Source organism: Mustelus asterias, chromosome 8 (genome assembly GCF_964213995.1).
Source record: "Mustelus asterias chromosome 8, sMusAst1.hap1.1, whole genome shotgun sequence".
NCBI lineage: Eukaryota > Metazoa > Chordata > Chondrichthyes > Carcharhiniformes > Triakidae > Mustelus > Mustelus asterias.
Window position 1 is genome coordinate 6,516,176 of NC_135808.1, and position 13,646 is coordinate 6,529,821.

General features: G+C 45.9%; 1 protein-coding gene across 1 annotated transcript; it reads left to right on the top strand.

Annotated features, from left to right (window-relative positions):
• Positions 1-5,989: 5,989 nt before the first annotated feature.
• Positions 5,990-13,265, top strand: LOC144496810 (N-acetyllactosaminide alpha-1,3-galactosyltransferase-like). The gene is made up of 2 exons (XM_078217370.1): positions 5,990-6,152; positions 8,088-13,265. Exons 1-2 carry the CDS (start codon positions 6,037-6,039, stop codon positions 8,770-8,772), a joined length of 801 nt encoding a protein of 266 aa, XP_078073496.1. The 5' UTR covers positions 5,990-6,036; the 3' UTR covers positions 8,773-13,265.
• Positions 13,266-13,646: the final 381 nt, after the last annotated feature.

Sequence of the window (13,646 nt, forward strand, 5' to 3'; positions counted from 1 at the left end):
CTAGGACTCCCAAGTTCCTTTGCACTTTAGCATTATGAATTTTGTCACCGTTTAGAAAATAGTCCATGCCTCTATTCTTTTTTCCAAAGTGTACGACCTCGCACTTGCCCACGTTGAATTTCATCAGCCACTTCTTGGACCACTCTCCTAAACTGTCTAAATCTTTCTGCAGCCTCCCCACCTCCTCAATACTACCTGCCCCTCCACCTATCTTTGTATCATCGGCAAACTTGGCCAGAATGCTCCCAGTCCCATCATCTAGGTGCTGCCAGACCTGCTGAGATTTTCCAGCATTTTCTCTTTTGGTTCAACTCCAGTAAGGTGTGGTGCCTCCCTGGTGCCAGGGTTAGGGACATCACTGAGTGGCTGCAAGACATTCTTCAGCGGGAGGGTGACCAGCCAGAGGTTGTGATCCATATTGGTACTAATGACATAGGTAAAAGGAGGATTGAGGTCCTGAAAGCTGAATATAGGGAGCTAAGGTTTTTTAAAGCTTATTTATTAGTGTCACAAATAGGCTTACATTAACACTGCAATGAAGTTAACTGGGAAAACCCTCCGGTCGCCACATTCTGATGCCTGTTTGGGTACACTGAGGGAGAATTTAGCATGGCCAAAGCCCCTAACCAGCACGTCATTTGGACTGTGGGAGAAATCCGGAGCACCCGGAGGAAACCCATGCAGACCTGGGGAGGGCGTGCAGACTCCGCACAGACAGTGACCCAAGCCGAGAATTGAACGTGGGTCCCTGGCGCTGTGAGGCAGCAGTGCTAACCACTGTAGCAATCAATCAAAAAACAGGACGTCAAGTTAATAATCTCAGGATTACTCCCAGTGCCACATGTTGGCAAGATCTGGAATAAGAGAATAGACCAAATGAATGCATGGCCGGAGCGTTGGTGTAGGAGGGAGAGATTTGGATTCCTAAGGCAATGGGACCAATTCTGGGGAAGATGGGACCTGTACAAACTGGATGGTTCTCAGCAGGACTGGGACCAATATCCTCACAGAGGAATTTGTTCCTGCTGTTGGTGGCAGGGGGATGGGAACCTGAGTGAGGGAGACACAAGCGAGGGAAACAAAGATAGAAATGAAAAACAGAAAAGTAGAAAGCAAAAGTGTAAGGCAGAGGAAACAAAAGCTAGCAGCAGTATAAAAAAACCATAGGCGAGTTTTTCTCATCTCACCCGCCACAGGAATCGTAGTGGGCGGGACACGGATCATGCAACCTCTGGCGGGATTTTCCAGTCTTAGAGCAAGTGTGCCCAGAATATCTTGCCCCATGTGTAAAAACATTAAAAGGATTTTCAAAATGCATTGTATCTGAAAGCACAGACAATTTGCTATAAGATAGATGAATTAACAATGGAAATTGGCATGCATGAGTGTAATATGATTGCGATAACAAGGCTGTAAGGTGAACAAGGCTGGGAACTGAATTTCCAAGGATATTCAATATATATGGCACGGTGGCACAGTGGTTAGCACTGCTGCCTCTCAGTGCCAGGGACCTGAGTTCCATTCCGGCCTTGGGTCACTGCCTGCGCAGTGTTTGCATGTTCTCCCCGTATCTGCTTGGATTTCCTCCGGGTGCTCTGGTTTCCTCCCACAGTCCAAAGATATGCGAGTTAGGTGTATTAGCCATGCTAAGTTCTCCCTCAGTGTACCCGAACAGGTGCTGGAGTGTGGTGACTAGGGGATTTTCACAGTAACTTCATTGTAGTGTTAATGTAAGCCTACTTGTGACTAATAAATTAACTTTAACTTTATTTAGTAAGGACTGAAAGGAGGTAGGATGCTGTTGAGTGAAGGTTGAAATCAGTGCATTAGTGAGAGAGGATTTGGGCTCAGAATCAGTCTCAGTGGAGATAAGCAGCAACAATGATCGGAAAACATTAATGCACGTTGTCTATAGCCCTGCAAACAGTAGTGGCAAGATAGGGGATGGCATTAAACAGGAAATTTGAAATGTATGTATCAAAGGTCTACAGCAATCAAGGATGACTTTAATCTGCATATAGATTGGGAAAATCAAATTAGTAACAGGATGCAGGGATGTTGTCTCCTCTGGCTGGAGGGTCTAGGACAAGGGGGTCACTGTCTTGGGATAGGCCATTTAGGACTGAGTTGAGGAGAAATTTCTTCACTCAGAGGGTGGTGAATCAGTGGAATCCTCTACCACAGAAGGCTGTGGAGGCCAAGTCAATGAATATATTTTAGAAGAAAATACATAGATTTCTAGACTCCAGTGATATCAAGAGGCATGAGGAGAGTGCGAGAGCATGGCATTGGGAGAGGATCAGCTAAATGGTGGACATGCTCGAAGGGGCGAATGGCCCACTCCTCCTATTTCAACATTTCTATGCTAGTCTGAGCAAGATTTCAGTGTGTTCATTCAATGCCACATGCTCTTTGTTTCATCACCTCGTTTATCCTCACAACTCTTAGGACCCAGATCATCAAGCCGAAATTTCAGTTTAAATGGCGGGAAAAGGATGCCCAATCAGATCTTCTACCCTGGTTCAATTCCAGGTATGTAATGGACTGTGTTTGTAATCCACTGCTCACTGTATGATCATCAAACAATGTACAACATAGCAAGCCTTTATCCTGAACAAACCCAGACAGGCAGATGTAATGCTCCCCAGGAGTCACTGTTGGGTGCCCTGCTCTTCCAGTTATATATCATGGAACTGGATCTTGGTGTAGAAGGCACAATTTCAAAATTTGTGGATGACACTGTGGTGATTGTGGTTTCTGTCTCTTTAAGACAGCACAGCAGAAGAGGGACATCGGGCTTGAGGATTCAATGGAAACTGAGAGTGAGAGATCACCCAGAGGGTGGAGTCCTCTTTCTCGGGCAGAATACATCTGAAAGCCATGTCGTAAGCATGTAAGGCCTGGAGCAGCTGGGTAGGCTGCTCCAAGGCAGTCTAGGGCTGCAAACTCTTGTACCAATTTTCTCTTTTCTCATCAACGTCACTGCGCCAGGGACCCGGGTTCAATTCTGGCCTCGGGTCACAGTTTGTGTGGAGTTTGCACATTCTCCCTGTGTCTGCGTGGGTTTCCTCCGGGTGCTCCGGTTTCCTCCCACAGTCCAAAGGTGTGCGGGTTAGGTTGATTGGCCATGCTAAATTGACCATAGTGTCAGGGGGATTAGCAGAGTAAATATCAGGGGTTTTGGGAATAGAGTCTTGGTGGGATTGTATTCGGTGCAGATTTGATGGATCGAATGGCCTCCTTCTGCACTGTAGGGATTCTATGATTCTATGGATTCTAACTAATTGGACTGAAAAGTAACAAATTGAAATTGGGAAATTTATATTTGAAACACAATTTAGCTTTTAAAATTTGAGGATCAAGGAGTAACACCGGATAAACATTAAACACTGAAATAACGATCAATCAAAAAGAAAAACACACCTCCAAGTTTAAGTGGCAGCAAATGTATCAATCTCATAAAAAGGTTAATTTATTCTTAATCTTAACATTGTTAAATCAACTGGCAGCAAGTCATCTGTGCTGAAATCGGTCAGCCTTTTAGGGGCCATTGGATGCGGTTAAAGATAGATTTACCAGATTGAGACCTGGAATGAGCAGGTTGCCTCATGAGGAAAGGTTGAATAGACTGGGCTGGTTTCCACTGGGGTATAGAGGAGTGAGGGGTGGCTTGATTGAAGTATATAAGAACATGAGCAGTATTGACAAGGTGACATGGAAAGGATGTTTCCTCTTGTGGGTGAGTCCAGAACTCGGGGACACTGTTTTAAAGTTTAGGGTTGTCCTTATGGGACAGAGATGAGGAGAAATTTCTTCTCTCAGAGGTGTGTGCGACACTGGAACTCTCTGCCTCAGAAGACAGTGGAAGTGGAGTCATTGAATATTTTTTAGGCAGAGGCAGATAGATTGTTGTTAAGTAACCAGAGGTTATGGGGGTAGATTGGGAATATAAAACTTGAAACACTAACAGGTTAACCATGATCCACATTAACAGATCAACCAGGGGCGGCACAGTGGTTAGCACTGCTGCCTCACAGGACCAGGGGCACAGGTTCAATTCCCCGCTTGGGTCACTGTCTGTTCAGAGTCTGCATGTTCTCCCCGTGTCTGCATGGGTTTCCTCCGGGTGCTCCGGCTTCCTCCCACAATCCGAAAGATGTGCTGATTAGGTGCATTGGCCATGCTAAATTCTCCTTCAGTGTTCCCGAACAGGTGCCGGAGTATGGCAACTAGGGGATTTCCACAGTAACCTCATTGCAGTGTTAACTTGTGATACAAATGAATAAACTCTAAACTTATCGAATGGCAGGGCAGGCTTGAGAGGCCGAATGGCCTACTTAGAATCCCCAAAGTGCAAAAGAGCCCATTTGGCCCATTGAGTCCACACCAAATCTCTGACAGAACATCTTATCCAGGCCCTCTCCCCCACTCTAACCCTATAACCCCACACATTTCCCATGACTTATCCATCTAACCTACACATCTTGGGACACTAAGGATCAATTTAGCATGGCCAATCAACCTAATTTGCTCATATTTCGGACTATGGGAGGAAACCAGGAAACCGGAGGAAATTCACGCAGACACTGGGAGAATGTGCAAACTCCGCACAGACAGTGACCCAAGCCAAGAATTGAACCCGGGTCCCTGGTGCTGAGTGGCAACAGTGCTAACCAATGTGCCACAGTGCCGCCCACTTCTGCTCCTATTTCATCTGTTCAGGTGTAGTCTCTGATGCAAGGCCAGTGATTATTCCCTATCCATAATTGTCCTTGAGCAGATGATGGTGAATTGCAGTCCATGGTGTTGGGACACACACAGGACTGTTCCGTACTGCCTGATACAACTGAGTGACTTGCTCGGCCATTTCAGAAGACAGTTAAGAGTCAAACACATTGCTCCAGGTCTGAAGGTACCTGTAGGCCAGAGTGGGTATGATTTCCTTCCCTAAAGGGTAACAGTGAACCAGATGCCCTTCCATGATCATCATTACTAAGAATGACTTTTGAATTTTGGGTTTATTTACTGAATTTCAAATCTGCCAGCTGTCTTGGTGGAATTTGAACCCAGGTCTTCAGAGCATTTCTCCAAACCCCTGGAATACTAGTCCCAGCAGATTATGACAATGTTACCGTCCCAAGAACATTTGGTGTGCTTTTTTTTGGTTGCCTTATTTCACCAGCTTTGGTGATCTTAACACAAGGCAACAAAAATTAAGATTCAAAATCTTGTCCACCACGATCCTTTACAATTTCCTTTGACTGTTTGATATTTTAGCCTGTACGATGCTGAGACACCTACTTAGAGGAAATTCAATACAGCTCAGACTCTTTCACTGTGACTCATTCCTTGGAACAAGGAGGAATCTGGGTTTAAACATTTATGATGTGGAGATGCTGGCGTTGGACTGGGGTGAACACAGTAAGAAGTCTCACAACACCAGGTTAAAGTCCAACAGGTTTATTTGGTAGCAAATACCATAAGCTTTCGTATCTTTAAGACCTGGCTGGTTGTAGGGATTCGCATTCTAATTAGTATTCTGTAACTTGATTTTGTGTCTCTATGCACTGTTTGAGAGCACATTTCCACTTCCATCTGATGAAGGAGCAGCGCTCCGAAAGCTTATGGTATTTGCTACCAAATAAACCTGTTGGACTTTAACCTGGTGTTGTGAGACTTCTTACTTTAAACATTTAGACAGTGTTAAGAGAAAGCAAAAACAGAAAAATGCTGGAAAATCTCAGCAGGTCTGACAGCATCTGTGGAGAAAGAATAGAGCCAATGTTTCGAGTCTAGGTGACCCTTTGTCAGAGCCTTTCGAGGTCATCTAGACTTGAAATGTTGGCTCTATTCTCTCACCACAGATGCTGTTAGGTCTGCTGAGATTTTCCAGCATTTTTCTTGTTTCAGATTTCAACATCCGCAGTATTTTGCTTTTATCTTAAGAGAAAGCAATGCTTGGTAAGGGCCCCTCTCTAAGAGTGCAGCTGCTAACACTTTTGTTCTGTTCAAAGTGCCTTCACCGATAAGCAGACAATGACCTCCTGGGATGCTCCTATTATGTGGGATGGGACCTTTGACCCGGTGGAACGCGATGAATTCTACAGAAACAAGGAGACAGTGATTGGCCTGACCGTTTTTGCAATCGGACGGTAAGTTAGAAAGAGATTTTAATTGTCAGATTTGCACTTCCAACGTTCTCCAATTTGTTCAATGTGAAATCTCACTGCGCGGATTCATATCTAACCCACATTCCTACGTCAATCCCAAATTAATTCCACTGCTCTCATACCTCCGATAACCCTGTATCAATCCCAAACTAATCCCACTGCCCCAATCTCTACCCATAGTCCTGTATCAATCCCAAACTAATCCCACTGCCCCACTCGCTAGCCATAGACCGCTACCAATCCCAAACTAATCCCACTGCCCCACTCTTTCCCCATAGACCGCTATCAATCCCAAACTAATCCCACTGCCCCAATCTCTACCCATAGTCCCTGTATCAATCCCAAACTAATCCCACTGCCCCACTCACTAGCCATAGACCGCTACCAATCCCAAACTAATCCCACTTCCCCACTCTCTTTCCATACCCCTGTATCAATCCCAAATTAATTCCACTGCCCCATTCCCTCCCCATAGCTCTGTATCAATCCCAAAATAATCCCACTGCCCCACTCTCTCCCCATTGCCCTTTACCAAACCTAAACTAATCCCACTGCTCCACTCTTTCCCCATAGACCGCTATCAATCCCAAACTAATCCCACTGCCCCAACCTATCCCCATAGCCCTGTATCAATCCCGAATAAATCCTACTGCCCCACTCTCTCCCCATAGCCTTGTATCAATCCCAAACTAATCCCACAACCATACCCTCACCCCCATAGCCCTGTATCAACCCTGAACTAATCCCACTGCCCCACTCTATCTCCATAGTTCTGAATCAATCCCAAACTAATCCCACTGCCCCACTCTTCCCCAAAATCCTGTATCAATCCCAAACTAATCACACTGCCCCACTCTCTCCCCATAGCCCTGTATCAATCCCAAACTCCCACTGCCCCACTGTCTCCCCATACTAATCCCACTGTCCCATTCTTCCCCCATGGCCCTCTACCAATCCCAAACTAATCCCACTGCCCCACTCACTCCCCATAGCCCTTTACTAATCCCACTGCCCCACTCTTTCCCCATAGCCCTGTATCAATTCCAAACTAATCCCACTGCCCCACTTTCTCCCCATAGCTCTGTATCAATCCCAAACTAATCCCACTGCCCCACTCGCTCTCCATAGACCACTATCAATTCCAAACTAATCCCACTGCCCCACTCTCTCTCCATAGACCACTATCAATTCCAAACCAATCCCACTGCCCCAATCTCTCCCCACAGCCCTGTATCAATCTCAGGTTAATCCCACAGCCCTACCCTCGCCCCACAGCCCTGTATCAATCCCAAACTATCTTCCCTCATGGCACTGTAATAATTCTAAACTAATCCTGCTATCCTTCTCTCACTTTATCCCAATCCCAAATGAGTTCATAGAATCCTACAGCGCAGAAAGAGGCCATTTGGCCCATCTAGTCTGCACCAACCACATATCCACATATCCCTACATATTTACCCACTAACCCCTCGAACCTATGCATCCCAGGTCACTAAGGGGCAACTTAGAATGGCCAATCAACCTAGCCCGCACATCTTTGGACTGTGGGAGGAAACCGGAGCACCCGGAGGAAACCCACGCAGACACGGGGAGAATGTGCAAACTCTACACAGACAGCGACCCGAGCTGGGATTCGAACCCAGGTCCCTGGAGCTGTGAAGCAGCAGTGCTAACCACTGTGCTACCGTGCCGCCCGTTCCAATGTTATGCTCTCTCCTGATATCTTCCTTTTCTGCAAATATTTACCCAGTTGTCCTTTAAGAGGCACAATGACCTCTCCCTGCGGCCAGAATCCTCAAATTTCACCTGACCTCAGAGAATTTGAAATTGGTGTCCTTCTTTCAATAACATTTCGAGCGGAATTTAAAAAAAAAACCTGTTGTCAAGTACACCAACATTCATTGTTCCTTTCACCAGGTATCTCGACAGGTATCTGAAGGACTTCCTGGAGTCGGCAGAGCAGCACTTCATGAAGGGGCAGCCGGTCATCTACTACGTGATGGTGGACATTGCCAGCAAGGTGCCCACTCTGAAGCTGTCCCCCGAGCGAAACATGACAGTGATTCAGGTTCCCAAGCAGTCCCGCTGGCAGGACATCAGCATGATGCGGATGCAGCAAATCAACGACCTCATCCACGATCAGATCCGCTTCGAGGTCACCTACCTCTTCTGCTTCGACGTCGACCAGGTCTTTGTGGGGCGCTTCGGGACGGAGGCTTTGGCCGACTCAGTGGCCCAGATCCACTCGGCCTTCTTCACTGCCGACCGCAACAGATTCACCTACGAGCGCAGCACCAAGTCGGCCGCTTTCATCGCGCCGGAGGAGGGGGATTTCTATTACCATGCGGCTGTTTTCGGAGGGACACCAGGTCTTGTCTTCAACCTGACCAAGACCTGCCTGGAGGGGATCATCAGAGACAAAAGTAAAAGGGTGGAGGCGGTCTGGCACGATGAGAGCCACTTAAACCATTACTTCCTGAAACACAAACCCAGCAAGCTCTTATCTCCCGAGTATTGCTGGGACCAAAAGCCGGCAAAGTATATCCGATATGTTAGGCTGAAATGGTTGCCCAAGGATTATAACAAATTACGTGACAACTGAATGAGAGAGGAGTCTCCCAAACCTATTCCTATTGCTGGATTATATCGTTACACTGGGACCATTTCCTAATAATCACCAAAGTCAAACATCAACGTCCTTTCAAGTCTTGGAACAAAGCAATTCTACACAACGAGACGGCAGCCTTTGATGGCAGGAGGGGAGGGGTAACTGATTGGGGCCACTTCTTCCGTTCAGAGCTGTGAGGAGTGGAACTGGCACCAGTCCTTCGACAGAGGAAATGTCAGTTTTCCCGTCCAGGTTCTGCTTGGTCAACCAGCCACTACAACATTGTGCCCAGCCTGTAGCTTTCGGGCTGTTAGACATCTTCCTCCATCCCACAACCCCCAGCCAGTGTTCAAAAACAGCCCCCTCCCCAACGCCCATCCCCCCAAAAAAGTCCCCAATAATTATCAAAAGGAAAACATCACGCGATCGTGAGATGGATTCTGAAGAGCTGGTTCAAAGAAGGCATACATTTAAGACATGACAAAATGAATGATTCTTTACCGAGGATAATTAGAATGAAGAACCTCTTCCATAAACCATCCTTGAAGCCTCATCCATAACTTGCTTAAAAGTGAATCAATCAGTTGCTGTAAAGATGATTAATGATTGTGAAGACTGAGCAGACTGGGGTCGAATTAGACGCTATCTGCGCTGAAAGCTGTTGGCTTATATCATGTTTAGTCTTAAATCGTGATTAACTTTTCTACATCGCCTTTTAAAAGAAATTGTAACCTTTTGGAAATCTGAAACTTGTTGTCATAGTTACGGGGCTTCATCCACCTAGATTTTTCCAATAATCACACTCTTCCTGCCAGTTGCCAAATTTCAACGCTGAATGTGAAGAATTGCTGTAATAAGTCCTCGGAGGCAGAAGTCCCTTCACCAAAATCCCTTTATTTACAAGTCTGACAACAGCATACAGAGTGCTTTCAGTGAGCCGCCTACACCAGGAGTCCCAGAGGCACTGGCACTCCTGGTTATGTACAAAGCAAGAGGCTCCCTGATTAGCCCATCAATTTGGTCCTTAATCAAGGAGTTCATATTCTAAAAGGCCAACTTCAATTGCCTGATTAAAGTCTTACAATTGCTGAACTGGAATTTTTTTCCTTTCCTTTCAGGGTTAAAACAGTGGCTATTTTACCAGCTGCTTTCTCCCACCCTGACAGAAAGGAGTCAGAGAATTGACAGAGAGTTGACATGCTGTACAATCAGCCCATTGGCTCTTCACAAAGCCACAATGGTTTCTCCGGGATTTTCTTTCTAAATTGCAAACGGTCACAGTTTTCAAATATGGGTGGCCACAGTGGAAAGACAGCCAAGGTCCTACCTTGGCAACAGTCGTCCCCCCTTCCCCTAATGTGCCGAAGGTTGTCAACCCTCCAAGATTGGCCTTGAGTCTCGAGGAACTGAAGATCAATCTCGAGGACACTTCTGTGTGCAACCCTGGAGAAAAGTCATCAGGACATGAAAAGAAAAAATGTTTTTTTTTGTCATTTTCGTTAAACATTTCTCTTTTTAACCAGATATAAAAAGATTGAAAATTGGGGGGAAAATGCTGTTTGACTGATAGTCAAGCATCATCCAATTGCGTAAGGAGTCTTTTTTTGCTTTTCAATTGGCATAGGAAGGCACAAAGATGGATGTGTTGGCTAACTAATGAACTACATTTAATTATAGTTGGCCATCCTCCCTTTACCGTTTCACAATCCTCCCTTCCGAATGAAACAAGTCACGCTGGCAACCTTTCCGACGGGACTTTGAGGATGTTTGCAAATGGACAAGCTGCCTCTGACTGCACAGTGGTCAAAGTCATTCCTACTTGCCACCGCAGTGCTTTGACAATGGTGAGTGTACTTGTGGGATAGACAGCGGCAATTCATTTACAAGCAGAGCCTATGGACATTAGCTGCAGTCTGAGGTTACGTCAAATGAAACTCAGAAATACAAGCCTGGGCCGAAAGAAATAAGAGTCCGGAAAAAATTGTAAAGGGAGTTGTAGTGACACATGAAGCTTTTTGTTAGTTCAACTCTGTTAACTTTTCTTCTGTATCTTTGCCTTCTGATTTCGGTAAATGCATATAGTTACTTTTATAAAAATCATCATGTGGTGCTGAGAGAATAGGTACACAATTATACAGTGCACCAATTTGAATAGAGAACATTGCAATCCCACCCACCCACCAACAATGGCCTAGTGGTATTATTGCTAGACTATTCAGCAACTCAGATAATGTTCTGGGGACCTGGGTTTGAATCCCGTCATGGCAGATGGTGGAATTTGAATTCAATAAAATCAATCTGGAATTAAGAATCTACTGATGACCATGAAACCATTGTCGATTGTCGGAAAAGCCCATCTGGTTCACTAATGTCCTTCAGGGAAGGAAATCTGCCGTCCTTACCCGGTCTGGCCTACGCGACTCCAGATCCACAGCAATGTGGTTGACTCTCAACTGCCCTTGAGCAACTAGGAATGGGCAATAAATGCTGGCCAGCCAGCGATGTCCATGTTGCACGGGTGAATAAAAAAAAACCCTTTTGAAATCATCAGGATAAAATTGAAAGTTCAAGAGTCACAAGAAAATAAGGAGAATAGCCAGGGGCAGCTGGGGTCACAACTGTATCAAATGGGCTAAATAGCCTTATTTTCTGTGCTGAATGGTTCTAATGTGGGAGACCCAATGAAACAATGCACAAGCAATTGAACAAAGCTCTTTTTGAGCCTCAAGGTCAGGAACGTAAAAAATAGCATAGTTCTCCTAAAATATATCTCCTTATTAGTACTCAATCTGAAAGAGCTATACAGGGCAGGGCAGCAGTATGGAACACATGGGCCTGGATTTTATGACCTTGCTTGGGCGAGGCTCATAAAATCCCACCTGAAGCCAATGGGGAATTCCATTCTGCGAGCCTCGCCCATCCCGATTCCGAGGTGGGCTTGCCGGTAAAATTCCGGCCAATTCAGTAACTGTCCATGATAAGTAATATAGTGAGTATATAATAAATCAGAGTTAAACATGGAGGGGAGACTGATGTGGATAGGCTTGTGTTATGGATGTACTGAGAAGGGATAAAAATTTTGAACGCCGCAGGGAACTCGAGCTCTCTTGCAACCAACGACCCAAAACATTAATGGACTTGCCCAGCTAATGACAGCAGCAAACCATACTGAGGACTAAGTCGTTACGATTGTATTACTGGCGTTTAGAAGAATGAGAGGGGATCTCATAGAAACTTATAAAATTTTAAGAGGATTAGACAGAGTAGATTCAGAAAGAACGTTCCCGATGGTGGGGGGGAGTCCAGAACTAGGCGATATAGTTTGAGGATGAGGGTAAACCTTTTAGGACTGAGGTGAGGAGAAATTTCTTCACCCAGAGGGTGGTGAGTCTGTGAAATTCACTACCACAAAAAGTAGTTGAGGCCAAAATATTGGGTGGCACAGTGATTAGCCTCACAGCGCCAGGGACCCGGGTTCAATTATGCGGCACTGCTGCTTCACAGCTCCAGGGACCTGGGTTCGAATCCTGGCTCGGGTCACTGTCTGTGTGGAGTTTGCACATTCTCCCTGTGTCTGCCTGGGTTTCCTCCGGGTGCTCCGGTTTCCTCCCACAGTCCAAAGATGTGCGGGCTAGGTTGATTGGCCATTCTAAATTGCCCCTTAGTGTCCCGGGATGCATAGGTTAGAGGGATTAGTGGGTAAATATATGAGGATAGGGCCTGGGTGGGATTGTGGTTGGTGCAGACTCGATGGGCCGAATGGCCTCTTTCTGCACTGTAGGATTCTATGATTCTAATTCCAGCCTCGGGTGACCATCTGTGTGGATTTTGCACGTTCTCACCATGCCTTTGTGGGTTTCTTCCGGGTGCTCCGGTTTCCTCCCACACTCCAAAGATGTGTGGGTGAGGTGGATTGGCTATGCTAAATTGCCCTTAGTGTCAGGGGGATTAGCAGGGTAAATATGTGGGGTTACGGGGATAGGACCTAGGTGGGATTGTTGTTGATGCAGGCTCGATGGGCCGAATGGCTTCCTTCTGTACTGGAGGCATTCTAGTCTATTGTGTGATTTCAATAAGAAATTAGATATAGCTCTTGGGGCTAAAGGGAGCAAGAGATATGGAGGGAAGGCTGGATCAGGATATTGAGTTTGATGACCAGCCATGATCAAAATGAATGGCGGATTAGGCTCGAAGGGCCAAATGGCCTCCTCATTCTTCTGGTTTCCATGTTTCGTACCACTGAGCACATTCATATATCAGCAGCATAAGCACAGCACATGATGGCACATTCTACCCACATTTGTCCCACGTAATTCAACCTAGAAAATGTGTGACACACTGAAGGTCTTTGAGAACTGTGGCCTCCTCTTGCTGAGGCTAGTGTAAGCAGTCATGATAACACACTTGTGACCTTTCAATTTGAGTATTGGTACCTATAATCTCATATGCACTGCATGTAAAGGGTGGTGGTTTATTATCTCATGAATTAATTTAATAAAAAAAAAGTATTAACCAGATGTTTCAGTGTATCCGAGTCCTCGGCATTGAGCTGGATCTATCGAAATCTCTTATATTAACAGTGACGGCTGTGTGTGCAGCACGCTTACTTCCGTGGGTTCAAGTCCCACTCCAGGGAGTCGAAGTCTGTGCTGACACACCACTGCAGTATTAAGAGAGTGCTGCACTGTTGGAAGTGCCTCTTTTTGGATAAGGCATTAAACTAAGGCCCAGTCTGTCCCCTCAGGTGCACGTAAAAGATACCATTCACCAACGACTTTGAAGAGAAGTCGGGGATTCCTAGCAGCACGGTGGTTTCAACTGCTGCCTCACAGCTCCAGGAACACGGATTCAATTCCTACCTCGGGTGA

Bases quoted from the DNA above. Each gene is read 5' to 3' on its own strand.
- LOC144496810 (XM_078217370.1), top strand. From the start codon at position 6,037: ATGACCTCCTGGGATGCTCCTATTATGTGGGATGGGACCTTTGACCCG. The intron at 6,153-8,087 runs GTAAGTTAGAAA...TCCTTTCACCAG, and splicing joins ACCGTTTTTGCAATCGGACG to GTATCTCGACAGGTATCTGA.